Here is a 20,819-nt window from a genome sequence, read left to right as displayed (position 1 = left end):
ACAACGACACGTAGCGCCAGCTAGACAAAAGATGGATTGTTATCGCTCAAGATTGGAGCACACACACAGAGACTGGATCCCAAATCCCAGGCCATTCCCCTCCAGCCAGGTTATTTCATTAGTGTCTGAGCCGAGGTAATGCCAGGACAAGGAGCCCTAAGTACGTGCAAATTTTTCATCAGCAAATTAGGAACACGGCAAGGCCCTGGGTAAACCAAAGTGGAAGATAATTTCCATGTTTTTCCAGCGCCTGACCCGAAAGGTACTCACAGCATATATAGCCTTTCAAAGCGAACTCGCGGCGGGCAAACAAAATTCGTGCATATCGTATCGATATTAACATTTATGAGTTATTTAATAAGTAATTACGCACACCCTTCCAAAAGGCAACTCTGTGTATGTGAATGTGTGTGTATGCATGATTATTTGCCTAGGCATTCACATACTAAAAAATTCAATTAGTGCTGCAAAGCCAGATAGTGAAAGTTTAATACGCACTCTATGACGAGTATGTGTAGGTAGATATGGGTGTATTTATGTGGGTGTGTGTGTGTCACACAACGAATGTTAAATCCAAACAATGAAATCAAATGATTTAATTATAACAGACAATAAAGCAACAGAATAATTGCGGCCGCCGACTGCAGCTCACTCGGGTTGCCTCTGCTGCTCCGCCCATGATCGTCCAGTTCCAGCTCCAGCTCCAGTTTCAGCTCTTGCTCCTGCTCCTGCTCCTGCTCCATCTCCAGCTGCAGCTGCAGCTGCCGATCCCGTCCAGAATGCGCTTTAGGGCGTTGCAATGACCACAAAATACACGAGACAGGCCGCACAGGATGGGCAGAGACTCGACAAACAGATACACAGACAAACAGACAAACAGACAAGCAGACAAACAGCGGCGGACGTGGCAACAATGAATTGTAATTGTAATAACAGTACAAACGCAGCGTCGACTGCAACTCCAACTGCAATAACAGTTGCAATTAAAATGCGTTGCAAAAACAACGCACTGAGCTGCAGCAACAACAACACGAACAGCAACACCAAGAGCCACATTTAGCTGGCCAATAAAAAATAATGCAAATAATTTACGCCACCACCGGCAACAATATGTTGTAAACTGTTAAACAATTGATTAACAACAATTAGCCGCTTATTAAATTACAATAACAACGCCTCGACAACAACGCGCCACAAAAATAACTTTTGCAATAAAGCCAATTCGCGTGCGGCCTGCCAAGCCAACCACCCACCCATCCTCCCATCCTCCCATCCTCCCATCCATTCATCCGCTCAGCCACCCATCCATTCCTCATCCTTGCCACCACTGATGCGGCTAACAGCTGCCTATGGACAAGTCAATCGGTTAGAATTTAACGCGCATAAATTATTGCCTCTCACACATGCCACGCGTGCCCATGTGTGTGTGTGTGCGTGTGTGTGGGTGTGTGTGCGTGGTGTCCTGGCAGGCGATGTGATTTAACGATGTGAACGGTTTAAGCGAGCAGCAATGGAGCAGGGCAGCCCTATTGCCAATTACCCGGGCATTATGTCTAGCTGCTCCCAGCACGGGCGCCACTTGAAGTGTCGGACCCTGTTCGGGCGCCACTGGGAGAGTGGTGGAAAAAGTGTGGTGGGGTGGAGTGGGTGGAAAGTTGAAAGTTGAAAAAGTGTAGCATACTTATGCGCTCACCTTGCGCCTTGCGCACAACGAACGCATGCAAATTGTAAAGCAACACATGCTGACAGCCGTGGAGGTGAGGTCCTGCTCCTCGCCGAGGTAAACAGAAACAAAGGTCCTGGCCGGAGTTGGGGAAAAGTTGTTGCAAATGGCTAGCCGCAAAATGGGCGACAAATGTGAAAAGTTTTTGCTTTAATTTCCGACACATTCGGAGCCACTACTACGGCTCCTCGAAGTGGGTCGATCAATATGGGCCCGACTAAGGATAAGTGCTTGGGGCTAGAGCGGCGCCCATTGACACTCATTAATGATGACCTTCTGGAAAGTAATTAAAAGTGACCCTCAAGTATAATGCTCAGTAATTTTTCAGCATGCAGTAGTCTGCAGCCTGCAAAAGTGGCCCAAAAATCCGAACGGGCAGAAAGTTAAGGCAACTGAAGCCCTCAGGACTAAAACCATTTCCATAAGCAATTTATGCATGGCGATAGTTTTCGCACACAATGACTCCCACACACACACACACACACACACACACACAGAGACACACACAGGCGCAGACAAACACCCTCACTTACACACACACACAGACACACATGCTGGGAAAGCTGCAAACATTTTGGTTAACGAGACTTTTAATCTGTCCAAAGGTATTTAAAGTTGGCTAAGCCCCAACACTGACTGACTTTTATGGTTACGGAGCAAGTGTCAAAATGTTTGTTGACGACAATGACCAACGCCCCTTCCGCAACGACGCCAAGCCAAGCCAAGCCAAACCAGGCCAAGAACAACATGAGTGGTAATTTATTTTGCCTTTGCCGGCAGCAGCAGCAGCAGCATCAGCAGCCAACCACTATCCACACCAACGCCCATGGAGCACAAAGGACAAGCGAAGGTGGTCCTGGAATGCGGTCCCAAACGGACGCCCACACACTCGCAAGCAGATGCCGGAGGAGTGGAGCAGTGGAGGAGGGACATTAGGCGCTAATCTTGATATTGTGTACGGTGCGAGCCAGGGGCAGTCCCAGTCATCTGGCGGTGACGTGGCACGATGGTGGCGGCCTGCTGGGCTGGGCCAGGCAATCGCTGGAGCAGCCTTTCGCATATAATGAACCCAGCCACGCCCCCCCATCCAGGGACCAGATGGATGACAGGATGGCTGGATGGCAGGATGGCAGGATGACACGATGAAGGACACGCGAGGGCAGGAGATTTAATTGAGCAGGCAACCGACCATAAAGTTCGGCACCAACGATGCCCCCAGCATTTGACCCTGATTCCATGATTCCATGATTCCTTGAGTCGGCATTGCCCGCCAAAAGGCAAATCAGCGGAGCCCGGGCCCATTCCATGATGTCCTTTCACTTGGTTATGATGGCAGTGCGGTTTCTGTTTCTAATCCTTCACTGGCTGAAGTTTCAAACTGTTGGTTAAGTAACTTCGGGATTAATTTAAAACGTGTAAAGACGAATCGCTCACGGACGTGCGCTGCAATGATGTGTGTGTGTGAGTGTGTGTGGAGGGGGTGTGCGCGGGTGTGTCCTTGATGTATCACTTCCGCTGTCTGTTAACTTACGAGTGCGCCATAAATACGCCTGGCGGCCAAGAGCACACGCGCCAAGCGCTCCATTGCCGATGCAGAGCTACAGAGCGACAGAGAGGCATGGCATCCAAGCATCCAAACCATTTGATAGCAACACGTCTTTCTGGTATTTTCACACGCTTGAGCATCGCATTGGATTCAACGTCACGTTTTAGTGTCGCCCCAGTTCCATTCCCTGCCATTCCACAGCACTCCCCCCAGCTCCAAAAGCACCACCCACCGCCGAATGGCGACGCCTAATATGCTTATGCTGAATGCCGGCCAACACTGTCTGCCATCCAGCAGCCAGCAGCCAGCAGCCAGCAGCCAGCAGCCAAAACTGGTGGGAGTTGGGTGGCGAATTGAACCCTTTTCGTTTTCCGGCTTGCAGTGGCTGCCCCACCACCCACCACCCACCACCCGCCAGTGACCACGTGCCGCGTCGCACAACCACCCACTCACCCACACAGCCAGAAGCATAGACACTGACACACACGCTCGGCGCCCGTCAATGTTTATATTTCAACTACAATATTATTTTCACTTTTAGACAGACAAGCGGGTAACCAAAGCATACATTTAGTTTATTTTGGAAATTATAATAAGCCACTTTGTGGCGTCCGCCCCAATCCCCTCCAGCTCTGCAGTTACCCCCAACTGCCTGACAAACTTATTTCGGATTGAACGTGCTGTGTGAGTTGTGAGCTGTGAGCTATGAGAGCGGTGTGCTGACTTCTGACTTCTGTCACTGGCAAATATAGACATCTTAGGAGCGTGCACTCATAGTTTATGAAGCCTTTGTCAAGCCATGGAGCCCTTGATTCGTCCTCCTCCGTCCAAGTGGCATGGGGCATGAGGCATGCGGCATGAGGCATGAGGCGCGTATCTATGACCGCTCTTAATAAGATAAGCCGTGACTGCCCGGCAACTAATGTAATTTGGCGGTCGGGGAGGAGGACAACTTGGAGTGCAGCCGACAGCCGACAGCCGACAGCCGACAGCATTTCCAAATTCAATCAGCCGTGGAAAAATTCCAGAGTGCAGCGTGCATCAGAGGCAGCGGGGGAAAAAAATGTAATTAAGCAAGGAGCGCAGGAGAGCATGCCCCAAAGGTGGGGCACCGCCCCCCCCCGAACTGCTGACCAACAGAGGTGGCACATCAGAGTGGTCAGCGACCGCATCCTCGCAAGGATGGCCAAGCGAAATGACAGGGATAATTAGGATTATGCTCATTACGCTGCTCCTTTCGAGCGGAAAAGTAATTTGCAGCAGCCAAGATGACCGAGATGCCCCAGATGCCCGAGATGCGCCTCCAGATTGAGCTAGTGGTCGAATGGAATGGAGAGATCGGATGGCTCCATGTCCATGCTGCAGTACACACCATCGCTGACCTTCAGCGGTTGACCCGAATGGAGTTCGAAATGAGAAATACTGTAATATCGAGTGCTGCCCCCCACAGCTCCTCCCTGGCGTGACCCACAACTTTTATCATAAATTTGAGGGGCCACACAAGTTAAAGTGGGTTGCCGGGCTAATGTAAACATATCGCCTACCTGGCCCACTGCCCACTGCCACCTTGCTCATCATCATCACCAGCTCCCTTTCAAACGCACCAAACCAAACCGAACCAAAGCGAACCGAACCGAATCGAAGCGAACCGGTTTTTAAATTCTCGTGCATGAAGTCTTTAAGCCATCCGCAGTTCGATTTCCCAGCCGGGGTCTATATCACGGTGCCAAAGTTCCCCCGCGGGTGGTATAATTTCAATTTCCATTTCCCTTGCAGCGCTCCTCCACTGCGGTCCCTTGACTCCTGACTCCTGACTCCTGCCTCCTGACTCCCGACTTCCGACTCCCCGGTTCGCGGCGGCTTAAGCACTGTTTATGCCTGTTAAATGCGAATCAGACGAAGGTCAGCCGGATATCAAGCCCACTTAGCTTCATCCGGCTGAGTCCCGAATCCTTGCGCAAGGCTCTCTCTTTCGGGCTGAGGGCTTTTAGTTGACAGCTAACTGGTAGAGTCCGAAATCCTCAGTCCTCAGTTCGGAATTTGGATTCCGGAGTCTGCAGTCTGTTGCTTGGATTTTGGGCACTGGATACTGTACACTGGATACTGCATACTGGTTACTGGATATTGGATACTGGATACTGGGTTGCTGGAGTGGCGACAATTACCCCGGACTAACCCGGACTGGCAATGGCTGACGGCTGTTGACAGGCGGAATCAAATGTGTCATCAAGTGGCTCTGCCCCGTGCCGCCTGCTGCTTTGTTGGTTTGCTGTTCTGCTGGTTGGTCTGCCATATGAATAGTTAATGACTCGAATGGCAGACTCACACGAGGGTTGCACGGTGGATGGTGGATGGTGGATGGTGGACGGTGCTGGCCTTGTCCTTGCCGGAGCCACCAACACGGACACGTATGAAGCACGGACAATGGAGCATTAGCTGGTGGGGCGTTGGAGTTGTGCGGTAAAGTCTTACACTGCAGTTTATGCAAAATTGCCGATAGCAATTTGCAAATTTAATGGCGTAAACAAATTCAATCAATGTATGCAAACAAATGCGGGGGGTGTGAATGGTGGATGGCCAAGGGGATTACGATTACCATAGCACAGCAGTTGCAGGATGCAGTTGCTCCGCAACTTCACAGCTCCACGACCGAGTGCGTTTTAGTTAAAACTGCAAAAGGCAACAATAATCAATGCTCGGCATCGTCTGTGGCGATAAGTAATACGAAGAGCACACTCCTGCACACTCCTGTGCACTCCTGCATGCCCGCCCATGTTCGTGCACGTCTCTGCACGTCTCTGCATGTCTGTGCATGCCTGTGTGGTTTGTCTGGCGGTCTGCTATCTGAGGGCAGTCAGGTGCCATAATTGTTTGGCCGGTGACAACTGCTCCCTGCTCTCCGACCACCACCCACCTGGACTCCTGGGGAACTTGTGCAGCTGCTACTCCTGCTGCTCCTCCGCCTTCCTCGTCTCGAAATCCGATTCAGATTTGCCGCCAACTGCTCATCGAATAAATTTCGGTGTTTTGGCATTTCTTGACCACACACACACACACACACACACGTAGTGCTCTTTGTTGGGCCTTTTAATTGTGGAGTAAAAATGTGGAGGAGCCTGCTCGAATTCCCCAACACCCTCCACTCGAAGGCGTAAAAGTGGGTCGCAGGGTGAGAAATGGGTGCCATTTTTTGTCCTGCCGCACAAATTTGTCTTTAGTAAGCGGGCAAAATGACAAGTCAACTTAAAAACTTGGCCAAGGCAGCAGGAAGTCAGCGCACACTGGACTCAAACCAAAATGGGATGGTGGGAAAAAAGGTTTCCTTGCCAAAGTGCTGCGACTTATGGCATGGCACCAGTGTGCTCCCTGCTCGCAGTTCTTGAGGCGGCCTGCTGTGCGACTACTGGAACCAGCCACCATCCACCATCTACCACAGAAGGGTTCCATGGTGAACTGGGCCGGGTGGTTGAGAAAAGCGTCTTGTAAATTATTGCAAAAAGCTGGCTGCAAATTAATGATAACGACCCGGTCGACACCTTCCCCCGCCACCTTCACCACCGCCTAGGGCCCGCCACACAGGACCACACAGAACTCTCGATGGGGAGGTGGACTCCAAGGGAGGCAGTCAGCTAAGTGACATGAAACAACCAACTACTTAGTGTAGTGTGCGCAGGGGAAAAGCTCGGAAAAACTTAAGTACACATGTACACATACAAAGCACATGGTCGTGTGTGTGTGGCGGCTTCTATTCCGCCCGTGCTGACTTGACTCCTCCAGCGACTGCAGTTCGCAGCTGGGATAGGGAAGCGCTTCCTGCTGCTCCACAACACGCACACTTGTGATAGCCGGTTATTTATGAAGGCGACTTTTTCGTCAGCTATCAGATGGCTGCCAAACGCTATCTTCCGGCGACAGTGCGTCCATTTCCCAGTGCCTCCTCCCCCCAGCAGACCATCGCCATTTGGAGGCATTTCATCGAGAATATATGTACATGTAAGTCAGTCTAGTGTCAGATTTCTAAAGGAAAACGATTCGAAATGTGTCCGTCAAAATTAATTGTGTGTATACTCCTGATTTCGGTAAGCGCCGAGTCTGGCTCGGAATCGCAGGCGAGCCAGCTGCAGGTGTCATCGAAGCGCAGTCGCAAGGAGCCCAGTCCAGCGGACTTTCAGTTCCTGATCACCGGCGGCTATCGGCCGGAGACCAACGACCTGGTCAAGTACACGGTCATGGTGCAAATGGGCAAGCCGAAGAAGTTCTTCGGGGACAACCACCACTGCTCGGGCGTGATCTTCAGTCAGCGGGCCATTCTCACGGCGGCCCATTGCATGTACTACAAGTGAGTGGGGTCAAGTGCGGTGTATTTTGGGGCATTTTTGGGAGGTGCTGATCAGTGGACTCCTCCAGGCGGCAAAAGTTGAAGCCCAAGCAGTTGATGGTCGTTGCGGGGACGCCCAAGAGGCTGGTCAAGGGCGTTACAACGCAAATTATGGAATCCGAGGTGCTGCTGCCGCATCCCAAGCACAACAAGGATGCGCACAAGTACGACCTCGGCCTGATCCTGATGAAGAAGGATCTCAGTCTGGGCGCTGCCGTTGCCACTATATCCCTGTACAACAAGGCTCCGGTCGCCGGCGTCAAGTGCTCCATCGTCGGCTGGGGCACGATCTTTCAGGTCAGCATTGTCTGCGGAGTAACTAGTGATACTTTGCGTCCTTATCCCATCCCATCTTTATCCCATCCTTTACGCAGTATGGCCCACTGCCGGATGAGGCCATCAACGCCGATGTGGAGATACTGCCGGACAACTTCTGCAAGAAGCTGCCGGAATGGTCCAACGTGGGCATGCTCTGCGCCCACAACAAGGACAACTCCGATGTGGACAGCTGCCAGGGCGACTCGGGCGGGCCGCTCATCTGTGACAACATGGTCACTGGCATCGTGTCCTTTGGCATGGGTTGCGGCGAGCCCAATTCGGCTGGGGTCTACACCGATGTCTACCACTTCCGGGATTGGATCACCGAGAACTCCTGCCCCCTGGGCACACGACATGCGTGGACGCTGTTGCTGCTGCTGCTCCTGGTGCTGCTCGGTGAGCCGGCTAGTGCAACTAGTTAACCTGCCAGCCAGCCAGCCAGCCAGCCTGCAAAACCTCCGAGCCTGCATACGACTAACCAAAATTGACTAAAACCAGCGGGCATGACCTGTCATCCATGGATGTGGATGTGCTTGTGGATCTGGATGTGCTTGTGGATGTGATGGCAGGCAGCGAAGGCGGTTGCCAAACGAGGCGATGACGATGGCGATGGCGATGGCGAATGGCGAATTGTGGTGCATGCCGCACCATTACCCACGCACACGTGCACACAAACGCACTTGCCGTTGGGTTGGCGCACGGTTTATGGTTACGCTGATGCAGATCCGCAGCCACTGTTTGTGACAGCAATTATCGCATCACCACCGACGACCCTGCTCCCCCCTGCTTTCCCCTGCTCCCCCCTGCTCCCCTGGTGGCCGGCCACAGGGCACACGCATGGCAGCAGGCAGCTGGCAGCAGGCGGCAGGCAGCGAGGACAATATGCAACAATTCGCGCTGGTTAGTTTGGGCACTCGCCAACTGTTGATTAGGCCAATTAGCGGCAGCCAATTGTCGGCCAATGGTCTGGGACTGCACCTGATAGCGGCGTGTGGCCTTCTGGATGCCAGATGACCATGGACAACGAGCAACGAGCCCCAAACGAATCTCGGTTTGAAATCAGTGCGGAAGCATGTTGATTTGTTATCAGCAATGCAATTAGTAATCCCACACGCACACTCCCAATCGCTGGCAAAGCGACGGAGATGGAGGCGGAGATGGAGACGGAGACGGAGTCCTCAGCCACACAAGTCACGAACGTGTCCCGCACTCAGAGTAGGACCCAGGACCCAGGACCCAGGACCCAGGACCCGTCCAGGCTCCAAGCAAGCTCTGCCTGGCCGCCAGACGACAAAACAATGCTGAATTGATATGGGACTCCGAGGGACGAGCCCCAGCAGACTACCCCATCTCGCCCAGAGGCAGCCGACCAGACCAGACTATGCCAGACCAGAGCAGACCAGACCAGAGCAGAGACATGCTTACAGACATTCAAACGACATTCGCAATCAGGTTTGTCATTTCACAGTCGTATTGTGTGCCGTTCAAGTGTTCATAATGAATTTAATCGCGTATGTTTATTGCTCACTTTGCCACGGCTCTGCTTCACTCTGTTCGTCCTGCCCAGCCTGGGCCTCCATAAACATCCCCATCCCCATCCCCATCCCCATCCCCATCCCCATCCCCAATCCCCATGCCCATCCTGGCCAACAAGTTGTTGTTTTCTTGGCCTCGTGGCGGAGTCGACACTTTATCATTTTGTCACGCTTCTTGTTTACCAAGTTGGCTCGTCAGCGCCCTCGTTCTTCTGCATATTGATTCAGCATTGTTGTTTCCCATGCCCCACATGTCCGCACATCCGCATGTGTATTTGTATTTGTGTATTTGGGTAGGTCCTGTCCCTGGAATGTCCTGCTTCTGCTGCTGCTGTTTTTGCGCCCCCGGCCGTAAATTGTTTGCATATATTAGACACATGCCTTAAATTGCATTTCGTTGCATGGGAAGTTCATTTGAGAATAATTGCAGTTAAACTTGACATCGTAGTTGTCTGATTGCCTGATTGCGGAGCGCCATCCGGAGTGCATCCAGTGACCAGAGGTGACCCACAAGTGAACAGGAAGAACTGAAATGGGAAGGGCGTCTTGGAGTTGGCAAACTGTTTTATTTCATCTTCACATTTCCACCACGTCGACCAGTCTGGTCGTTCAACTCCGCTGGAACTGAACGCGTTGAACAGCCGGACGGAGTCCGAATCCGAGCCGTACAAGCGGCTTAGTTGCCGCGCAGAGGGATACGCGCCTGCTGACAAATCGACGGCTAAGCTGCAACGCCAACACGTCGACCGCAGGCACGGTCGTTCCACCAGGACCACCAGCACCAACAGGACCACCATCCAAGCAGCGAGGAGCAGGAGCACGCGTCCCAGACCCATCCAAAACCTCGGTTGAGCAGAGCCCACCGAAATCACTATCAATTTGCGTTTGTAAATACATTTTAATGGCATTGCAAAGTGAGGCTGTGCTGATCCCTGAGCAGCGCCTGGCTAACCCAACCTGCCAACCTGCCAACCTACCAACCTACCAGCCATCCTCCCACAGGCTTCGCCACGAACAGCTCATCCCACTACGGTAATCAATTTGAACATTTAGGCGGAAAGCAGCCTCTGATGTGTGGATGTGGGATGTCGGGTTGTCGGGATATCGGGATGTTCCAGTGGAAAGTGGGATGGTTAAGGGGAGGGGGGCACCCAATGACACCGGAAATTCAAACTACTTCCTGTTTGGCGGTGGCATTCGTTAGCCGTGTTTCATTTTCGCTGGGATTCGCATTGGTCGGTCGGATGATGGCTTGGCCTGCGATTTGATTTGTTTTCATTGTAACGAGCCTTTTATTAGCTCCACTGCCAGGTCTCCATCCCTTCCAGCTCGCCCACGAGTCCTTCGCAGCATCCCGATCCCTGCCCGTTTCATCCCATCACGGCTGTTATATTGGCTCTATTGTTGTTTTAGCCACTGTGTCGTTGTGGCCCTGTTCGTTAAATGCAAACACCAAAAGGGTTTTCAGAAACAACAATCAACCAGCAGCTCCCTCTGTCCCAACCCATCCCCATCCCCATCCCCATCCCCATCCCTACATACCCATCAGTCCACCCATCCGCAGACCAATCACCCTGTGAAAAACCCCCGCCCCTTGGGCTCGCATGGCGGGCTGGGTCTGGATGGCCAGGATGGGCGGTATGGGCGGTATGGGCGGTATGGGCGGTATGGGCGGTATGGGACCGACAGGAACGCCAGCGGCAGGCAACCCGTTTTCGATTCTCTTTGCCAAACCCTGACGGGCCACAGTGGAGGGCATTCAACTAGGAATTATAGATTCCTTCTCTACCAGCTTGGTAGCCATTTTCAGATAGCCTGAAATGAAAATTTTAAAAATGGAGAAATGCTATAAATATAATAGGCAATATACACTTGCAAACGAATTGGGAAAATAACGTTTCTATTCATAAATCATAACATCGCAAGGCGTACGTAATACGTATGCGTACTTCCTTATTTGGGTGCTATTCGAGTGCCCCGTAAAGTATGCTTTTTTAATTGTCTGACATTTCGCGTGTGCCTGTGTCTGTCGGTGTGTGGGTGCTAGTGTCGGTGTGTCTGTGTGCGTGCGTCTGTCTGGGTGTGTGTGTGTGGGTGGGTGGTTGGGTGCTCGTTATTGTCAGTCTGTAGCAAAGCGATTTGCATACAAATTTGGCACGAAGTGTAAATATTTAAGCAGATACAAAGTGTGAGTATTAAATTTTTGATACTAATTAATTATGCATGTGTAAATTTTGCAATGAAAATTATTATAACGCCACATTTCGGCTGCCCTCCAGATTGTGTCTATGTGTATGTGTTTATGTGTGTGTTTCAAGCGCCCAATTCAAATCAAATCAAATGTTTGACAAACAAGAATCGGAATCCGAATCCCGAAACAAAATCCAAATCCGAGTCAGAAGCGTTCATACCAACTGCATTTTGCATTTTCGACATCATTTGTTTATCGCAGCAGACGCACGCCCAACCGCACTTTTTGATTTTATTGGCCATTGGGCGCATAGTTGAGCTAATTATGTAATTGAATTGAGCAAATCATCCACATCCGGCCAGCAGCATGGATGGAGCTGCTGACTGGGATTGGGGCTGAGAAGCAGGCGGAAGAACTCAGGACACAACACTTGGAGGGCAATAATAACAAAACATTAGGTGCAAACAAATAGACAAACATGCTGGCAAGTTGGACAAAGCCAAGGATACAATGTAACTAACGCTTCGATTGGCGGGACTCGAGTTGATTGGGAACGCAATCGAGGAAGGGATTGCAAATGGAATAGGGATTGGATCTGTATTGGGAGTCGGGATGGGATGCGAAGGGATGGGAATGGAGGCGAAGGTCGCAGCTCGGACACAACAGCAGCAGCAGACAAAGCTGTTCGCAAAGAGGATATCAAACAAGAAATTCTATTAAAACTTTTTCACTTTCGCCTCGCACCCCATATGCCGTAAGTGTTCCATTCAAAAGCCAAATATACCAATAAATAATTTACTACTCGTACAGTGGGGGTCGCCGCACAGCTCCTTTGTCCGCATTCTTAAAGCGCATTAGCCGCTCCCGTCCACTTCAAGTCGAGTAGGAGGCACAACTGGCCAGGGGACAGGGCGATGATAGCTACAGCCACCCGTGCTGGGAGTGGTGGACTCAAGTATTCCACGGACTCGACCGCTTTGTACCCATCACTTGATTTTTACAGAAGGCAATATATGGCGAAAAATAGTCACAAAAGCCAAATAAATACTGTTTTGGGTAGCTAATTAATTATTCGAGCAAAATATCCCTATTAATATTTTACTGATTTAGAGAAAAAATTTTTTTTACAAATTTTCGTATTATTTTTTACGAAAAATGGCCAAAATTTAACATTTCAATTCGTGAACGCCATCCGACGGGAAATTTTATTACGAGTTGAACGAGGTATGGCATTCCATATTCAGATCAATATTTTTAATGCTGTGATCAAAATACTGATAATTATTAACGCAAAAAAGCAGAAAAACGATTTTCGCCAAAATTTCAATATTTACGATTGGTATTTTCGGTATAACTTGGCCAAAAATGGTCAGAAAGTTAAAAGAATTACATTTTTGTACTCCTAATTACCAATACTAACCAACCAAATGACTTTTTGACCGACTCTGTTAAAATAATTTTTCGCCAAATTTTCGCATTTTTTGTAAGGGGTACCATCATCATTTTTTCCGAAAAATGGCCAAAATTTAACATTTCAAGCCTGGTACGCAATTCGATTGGAAATTTTATTACGAGTTCAACGAGGTATGACATTCCATATTTGGATAATTATTTATATATTTTTTATAAAAAAAACCAATTATTTTTGGACAGAAAATCAGGATTTTGCAAAAATGGCTTCCTGAACTGGGAATTCGTATCGTTAGTTTCTTGAAAATCGAGTTTTCCGTAGCTTGGAACTGAAAGATTTTAAAAGGTTTTGGCGCAGCCGAGGAAAACCAAAGACTACCCTGCTCCAACTGGCCGAGCAAGTATCTGTCTGCGAAAGTGTAATCTATGGCCCAGACCACTGCAGACTATTTGTATTAATTTGTTGTTGGTGACTGCGTGCGTGGTTGGCGTTGGTTGGCGTAGTCCTGCGAAACTATTGAAAGCGATGGGAGCAGCCTCGAAAAATGCGACCTCCAGCCAAAAGGCAGCGACCGAGCCGCGCCAACAGTCTAATAGAAAAGTTTCGGAGGAGGGAGCATGGGGCATGTGGCATGGGGCAGCCGCCAATGCAGGCGAGGCTGCACCTGATGCGCTGGCTGCAGAATGCATGTGGAGGAGCCCGTGGCCAGCTTAATTGTTTTCAATTAACAAGCAAATTGGATGTTTTTGTCTGCGTGGCAGAGGCAACCTCAGCAGCCCTTTGATTAATTAAACAACATTATTTTAGCTTCGTTGCTGAAAGCAATGCGGCCAATCGCTTACCTCAAAAGCGAGCACAGAAATATTTTTAACCCATCATCGGATGGAGAAATTGATGTGGATCCCTTGTTAAGTGCGCATCATGGGGTTAAGGATAATCGAGGGTGTTGGTTAACTTATTTTTTCCCGTACTTGATAAGCTGATAAGCTAAACGCGAAGCTGGCTACGAGGCTCTTTCATGCTTTGATTTTAAATTATTCACACGCCTCTCCACTGAATATTCACAGCCTGCAATAGATCGGAGGCAGACATGGCCGGCCCATTATGGCAATCACTGGCAACTCGCAGCAGCTATTAAGCGGAGCATAACGGATAGCGGAGAACTTGCAAAGCGTTTCATCCAATTAGAGAGTGTTGTTTCATTGTTAATTGCTCCATCAGCATCGAGAATCTGCGGACGGGGACGGCAACGGAGGACGAGGATGGGGACGAGGAAGTGAACTTGGCGTAGGCAGCTTTTCAAGTTTGGCCGGCGAGTAGCGCATTCCCAATGAGCTGTAATTAACTTTATCCGAAAATCTTCGCAGCCGGTGGCAGGGAGTAGAAGCTGAGTCATCCAGCCAGCTCATGGCGGATGGTGTCCGCATCAGAGTAACCAGGAACTCCTGTGCTGGCGTTGTCATCAAGCTAGCAAGTCAAAGTTGTTACGTTGGCTTGTTAGTGGCCAGCGCGACGGCGTCCGGTTTGCCGGCAACCAGCTCGTCGGCTGCGGGCGGGGTGGATTCGCTTAAAGATGCCCTAATTTATGGCCGCTTTATGTAGCGCAATCCTTTTCGACACCGTCGAGTCTTGGCTGGCTGGTCACTTGAGGCGTTAGAGCACACACACACACACACACACAATCACTTCAGCCAGTTCAACCGTGTTAGCTTGAGCTTGTTTTGCTTTCAGACATTTCCTCCTTCGCTTGGAGAACGGTTGGAGTTGTGCGGTAGCCCCATTGTTGTTCCCGGATCTGTTTCCTGATTATTTTTGTAATTGTTGTTTAAGTTGTTGTGGCTCGAACAACCGCAATCACTTCTTAGTGGAGCCGCTTTTGGGCGGGCGTGATTTAATTGAAATCAATTAGCGGTAATGAGTGGTCATTAAGCTGGCTTAGTCCTTAGTCCTTCCTCAAATTCGTCAGTTCATTCGTTTTTTACGCTCCGGCCATTTTAATTCGGCACTTTACTTCATTGCTGGGCAGATGGAACCTCGGCTCGAGCAGGCTCATAAGTTCGAGGCTTGTTTAAATGGAATTTAATGCAAATTGAACGCAAACTTTTCCAAATACATTTCAATTAGGAATTAGGGGGAAGGGCGATGCTCTGCCGAAGCAATCACTAACAATAACAAATTAACTGGACCGCCAGCATGCTCCAAGCCCCAAGCTCCAAGTTCCGAGCTCCACACTCAACCCAGTCCAGTCCAGTTCACATATTAAATGAAGGCATAACATTTGCCATCCACAAACGCACCAAAAGTATTTCCCTTACCCCCCGGCAGACTGATAAGGGCGGCAAGGGTGGGGACCCTGGATTGCAGGGTGGAGCACGGGGCGTTGCAAAAGTGCCGGATGAGCAGTTGGTTGGTCGCACTTAGAAGTGCGCGGGACAACAGGAGGAGGCCCAACAGGGGCACAGGACGAAGGACGAGCGCAACTTTTTAACTGGGTTTTTAGCGTTGCCTATTTCGTATAGTGCTGCGGTTGGTTCAGTGTCGCTCCACTTGGCAAAACGTTACATCCTCTGCTTTGTCGACAGCCCTTTTTTTTGTAAATTGTTTTGCTGTTTATTGCAAAATTACACAAAAACAATGCACGTTGATGAAGACGCAGAAACAGAAACTAAAAACAGACACAGCAGCCCAGCAAGAGGCACTTGGCTGACTTGAGAAGGTCGAAGCAGGGCATACCCTAACTAATTGAAGGTGTTCAAAAGTGTGTACAAATTCGTATTGAATCGCTTCGCTTTCGTTTGTCTGCTTTTAGGCGCAAGTAAGCACAAGGTAGCCTCAGAATCAGCATGAACCTTGATCAAATAGGCAAATTCTACTTAAATGCCACGGATATCGGGCGTATTTAGTGTTGCAAATTGAAATACCCTCGAAAAGGGTACAATGCATAAGCCAAGCAGCAGACGAGACGGCCAAATGATGATGATGATGGTGATGGTGATTGTGATTGTGATGACGTTGGTTGCGACGTCGAAGAGGAAAGCGCAGAGTACCAAAGCGAAAGCAAAAGCAAAGGCAAAAGCCTCAAAACAAAGGAGATAGCTGCGTGGACTGGTGGGGGGCAGTGGTAGTCGTCGTAGTCGTCGTAGTCGGAGTCGTAGTCAGTGCAACTGGAGGCCACCAGAAACAGCAAAAGCAGCAGAATCAGGCAGCGAGCGCAGCAGCAGAAGCACAAAATAAAAACTTTCCGAAATGGGAAAACTTTTTTCTCCAACGAGGACACACAGGCGCGAGGCGAAGGACGTAAGGGGGCGGCAACGACCAGTAACGAGCCAAGTTGAAATATCTTTATTGTGTATCAAACCATTTGTATTAATTAGAAGCGGTAGCGCCGGCAAAATAATTACAACAATGCAAAGGGAAGCAAAAGGGACAAAACCAATTGCTCCTCCGTCCGGAGAATCGCAGAGAATATTCAGTCGAGCCGTGGACTTCCACTGGCCATGTGCCCTATGCCCCATGCCACATGCCCCGTGCCCCATGCCCAGCGGAACCAAGGGCAATTCGAACTGGATCAGCTGGGGAATAAAATGGATTTGGAACTGCAACAAGAGTGCAAGTACCAGTGCCCATAGCCGTGCCAGTACCAGGACGAGTCTCAGTGCCAATGCCAGTAGCAGAGGAAGAGGATAGAGAAAAGGACCAGTGAAGGGTGGCCCAATATGAAATCTAAAGCAGCCAGCGGAAATTCGAGCCAAGCCGGGTGATAATAAACTTATTTACTGCATAGTTTACGTACTGCAGATATCACTCATACGACATGGTGCCGTGCCGTGCCGTGCCGAACATTCAACATGCACCCTGCTGTAAAGTGCGATACGGCTACAAGTTGCGAAAACGAACTGCGCCGGAGGAGCCCGGGACAAGTTAATGCGAGCACTCCCCCAATCGCACAAACATATCTCTATCCCCATCCACATCCCCAGATGCCCGGAATACCCTCGACTGGGCACGGATATGGATATGGATATGGCAGTGAATATGAATATGGGAAGGGTGGATGTGGGGAGTGGTATGTTGGATGTGTATCGAATAGACGCATGATACAGCTAGTGAAATATAAGTACGTACAAGCATAATGCGATCGTAAAAAGGCTTTTCATTGCGAGCATAAAGTATTAAGCTACTTTGCAGCATCTTTGCATGCATTACCAAGGATAATACACAGACAAACGTCGCCGGCCTGCTCAAGTGCCACTCCCATTCCCATTTCCAGTCCCACTGCCACCCCCAGACACTCGGCAAGAACGGAATCACGTCTCCGCCAGCCAGATTAGCACGAGTTTATGCAGCCAGGCCAGTTGCCTCCTCGGAGCGTCTGCAGCACATGGGAAGACGCTTCTCGGCCAGAAATCTTACCCCAGCCGATCCATCGAGAATGCCTCGCGAAATTGAATCCGCCGAGCGAAGTGAAATTGGCATTGGCTCAGTGGATGGGCGGATGGGCATCATGAGAGGACTAGGACCATGGTCGTAGTTATGAAATCCTTTGCTGCGCCTCATCCCCCAAGAGCGAGTTGGAAAACTCCAGGATGCGATTCCCATACGGACGAACGGACTTGCAAGCGCTCGCAAGTGGCCGTCGATATATTTTATTGCCACGTCCTTGTGGCCACACGGAGACGCTCTAAGTTGGACGCCACTTGCATATGGACACAAGGATTCGGATTCCGAGTCCGAGTTCGAGGTTGAGTCTGTGTAAATACATTTTTGCGAGGCGCCCGCTTGTTTATTTGGCTGCGACTTTAGCCCGGTTTCAGTTTCAGATTCATTTTCATTTTCAGTTAACTTCACTCCTCCGCACTTCACTCTCCCACTCCGAAACCATCACACACAAACACACACACAGACGCACACACACTTCCTGGCAGGACACCCACGCAAACTCGTGCACACACACTGCTCAGTTGGACGGCCGGCGACATTTTCGTTTTGGCATTTCGCATGCAATTTGCGGTTCATTGATTCGGAAGTTTTCCCATTTAACTTAAGCCTCTTTAACAATCCTATTGACGCAAATTTCTACTTACCGTTGCCCGGGCACTTGCCGCCGCAGTGGAACCGATACCACCGATGCCACCGATGCAGATGGGGCACGGCCACCCACCCACACGGAAACGGAACAGATGCCTTTGCAAGTGCTCCGGTCGGTTGGTCGGTCGGTCAGTCAGTCGGCCCCCCTGTGCCCTCCACTCCATTTATTGCCGTTCACCTCAGTGTCCACTTAGTCCGGCACACATCCCACATCCCCATCCGAACTCATCCAAATCCCATTCCCGCCCAGCAGCTTGGCGATGGGGGAACCATTCAGCCTGCTCGATAATTATAATAATGTGTGACGGACCTGCCCTCCAGATGGCATCGCTGCTGACACGCATGAAGTCCTTCGGTGCAAACGGGGGCAAAAAGCCCCTTGATCTGCTTGACAAAGCAGTCTCCAAAGTTAATGAATTAGGCCAGTCTGATTTTGACAGTCAAAACGACAACGAAATGTTTCCCCTTTGCACGCGAGCAGCTTAAGCTGGAGGAGTGGCACCTAGGCACCTAGGCACCTAGACACCTAGGCGGGAGTAGACTAGGAGTAGTCCCGATGGAGCACTCGCAGCCGCTGCTGGGGGATCATCAAAGTAACCGTCTCTCCAGGCGGCAGGCACATTAGCAACAGCATCACTATCCGTATCATCGATGAGCTGGCCGTCAGGGAGCGCAGAAGGAGCGGGGCGAGGAGCCGGGAGCCGGGAGCCAGGAGCCAGGAACCAGGCGCCACAAGGACATGCGCCGACTAGCCGGATTGGATGCCAAAGGAGCAGTAAACCAAAGCGCCGCTCCAAGGGCAGGTGCATTGTGCAATCTTTTGGTATTTTGTTGGCTTTGCACATTTGGCGTAATGCCAAAACACAATAAAAAATGAGCAAACGCGGGGCTGAGGATGCGGGTGAGGCTGAGCATCCAGGAGCAAGTGGAGAAAAGTGGAGCGGAGTGGAGCGGAGCGGAAGTTTCAAGCAAAACAACTGCGGCAGACGATGGCGAAAACAAAAAGACAATGCCAACTTGACTCGACTCGACTCAACTCAACTCAACACCTGAGGAAGGCAAACACTTGAAGACGCGAAGCGGGAACCCCATTTTCCGCCATCAGGACGATGAGCACCGGGATGAGCAGCGAGGACGTGCATTCATTCAAATCGACTCGGTGCCCCTCGCTCCCTTGCTCACTCGACTCTTCGCATGGAATTCATTTTAATGCACAGGCGGGCCAGGCTGGTCGTCCCAGCCAGGAAACGATTGCAGCCAGAGTCTGTGGGACAGACACGGATGGGGAGTGGGGAGTGGGGAGTGGATGGGTCGGATGTTGGATGTCGGATGTAGGATGTCGGATTCAAAGCCAGGAGTGGGAGTCGCTTAAGGGTGCGTGTGGTGCGCCAAGATGTGGGTGCTCCTCTACGGCACTCCGCGGCCTTAAACGGCCAAAGTGCAATCCAGAAACACAACACAAACAGTCAAAGGAGCTGCAGCTGGCGCAGCAAGGACTACGGAGGTCCTGTGCTGCCAGCCAAACGCAAAGCACCGGCTACAGTCGAGCCAAGTCAAGACCGAGTCTATAATTTTTGTTGTGGTTCCTGTCTATTGTCTATTGTCTCTCGCCGCCCTTCTCCCTTTATCTCCCAGCAAACTGGTCTCCTTCGCCAAGGGCAGCCCCTTCTCCGTCTCCGTCTCCGTCTGCAGCTGTAGCTCCTTTGCTCCCTGGCTCCTGGCTGCTCCGCGAGCTGGGGAAATGAGCCATTCGCGTGAATTACTGAAATCGGATCTTGCCCGCCCCGCTCCCCAGCGGACCGTACTTGACTCATGGCTGTTGCACGTTCTTAAAGCTTAAAGCCAGATGTGAATGGTGAATGAGTGCCGAACAAGGTCCAATCCGATCCGCCGATTTGTTCATATAGCTAGCTCTGGGAAAATTGCTGAGGGATTAGAAGAGTAAACATAACTTTGATCTTTCGCTATATACATGCTCGGATATATGAATATTTCGAAATATGGGCGCAAGAATGTAGATCAAGTAAAGTAGTATGTATTATTCATATTCATTTCCAATTTTATTAGGGCTGACGACTTTAACATAACATTTTGAAGGCCTAAACAAAAGGCACTTCTTGTTGTTTGCCTGAACATTGACTACTTTTATTTAGCTAATTGCTAGCTTTTCGTATGTTTCTGGAGAAATGGGTGAAAGGGCATACATAAAAATATTTATTAACAAAATAAATTCCTAAATTGTTTGATTAAAATGCTTCTATTCCTATCAGTTCTGATCCACTTAATGTTCCCTTCCACCCCCTATTAATTCGAACTGAAACTTTGGTGCCTCTTGATTTTTGGGTTTCGTTTCCGGTCATTCTAAATCTGCGAAAGTTTATCGAAGCCATTTAAAGCCCAAGGGCGACCGCTGCATCTACATCCGCATCCGGAGGCGGCGATCTGCCAACTGACTCCGGCTGGAGTCGGTGTCTTCCCTATTGTTCCGGTCCTCGGGCGAATGTGGAGTGAAAGCTGCCCCAGAAGTGAGTGAAAGCTTCTGAAAACAGAGCGCCTGCGTCGATTGAGTGGCTCTCAGAATTGTGGGTGGTGCCAAAAGTAGCTTGAGTGCTTTCCTTTGAGATATGAA

The 20,819-nt window shown here is 50.2% G+C and overlaps 1 protein-coding gene across 6 annotated transcripts; it reads left to right on the top strand.

Moving 5' to 3' along the window:
- The first annotated feature begins 6,988 nt into the window (after positions 1–6,988).
- On the top strand, positions 6,989–12,755 carry LOC120456919 (putative trypsin-6). 6 transcript variants are annotated; one of them, XM_039644056.2, is made up of 4 exons: positions 6,989–7,262; positions 7,354–7,608; positions 7,677–9,417; positions 9,931–10,471. In XM_039644056.2, exons 1-3 carry the CDS (start codon positions 7,255–7,257, stop codon positions 8,455–8,457), a joined length of 1,044 nt encoding a protein of 347 aa, XP_039499990.1. In that variant the 5' UTR covers positions 6,989–7,254; the 3' UTR covers positions 8,458–9,417; positions 9,931–10,471. The 6 variants fall into 6 exon arrangements, with proteins under 6 accessions (XP_039499990.1, XP_039499989.1, XP_039499991.1 ...); XM_039644055.1 differs by lacking the exons at positions 6,989–7,262; positions 9,931–10,471 and adding exons at positions 11,780–12,445; positions 12,502–12,755 and having other exon boundaries at positions 7,269–7,608; XM_039644057.2 differs by lacking the exon at positions 6,989–7,262 and having other exon boundaries at positions 7,269–7,608; positions 7,677–7,944; positions 8,022–9,417; positions 9,931–10,464.
- Positions 12,756–20,819: the final 8,064 nt, after the last annotated feature.

Source organism: Drosophila santomea, chromosome X (genome assembly GCF_016746245.2).
Source record: "Drosophila santomea strain STO CAGO 1482 chromosome X, Prin_Dsan_1.1, whole genome shotgun sequence".
In the NCBI taxonomy this organism is placed as follows: Eukaryota; Metazoa; Arthropoda; class Insecta; order Diptera; family Drosophilidae; genus Drosophila; species Drosophila santomea.
The sequence above is the reverse complement of the archived record's forward strand: the minus strand, read 5'-3'. Positions and strand labels throughout refer to the sequence as shown.

Coding starts and splice junctions, on each gene's coding strand:
- LOC120456919 (XM_039644055.1), top strand. CDS start 7,307: ATGTGTCCGTCAAAATTAATTGTGTGTATACTCCTGATTTCGGTAAGC. Junction 7,609..7,676: donor GCCCATTGCATGTACTACAA/GTGAGTGGGGTC, acceptor GGACTCCTCCAG/GCGGCAAAAGTTGAAGCCCA.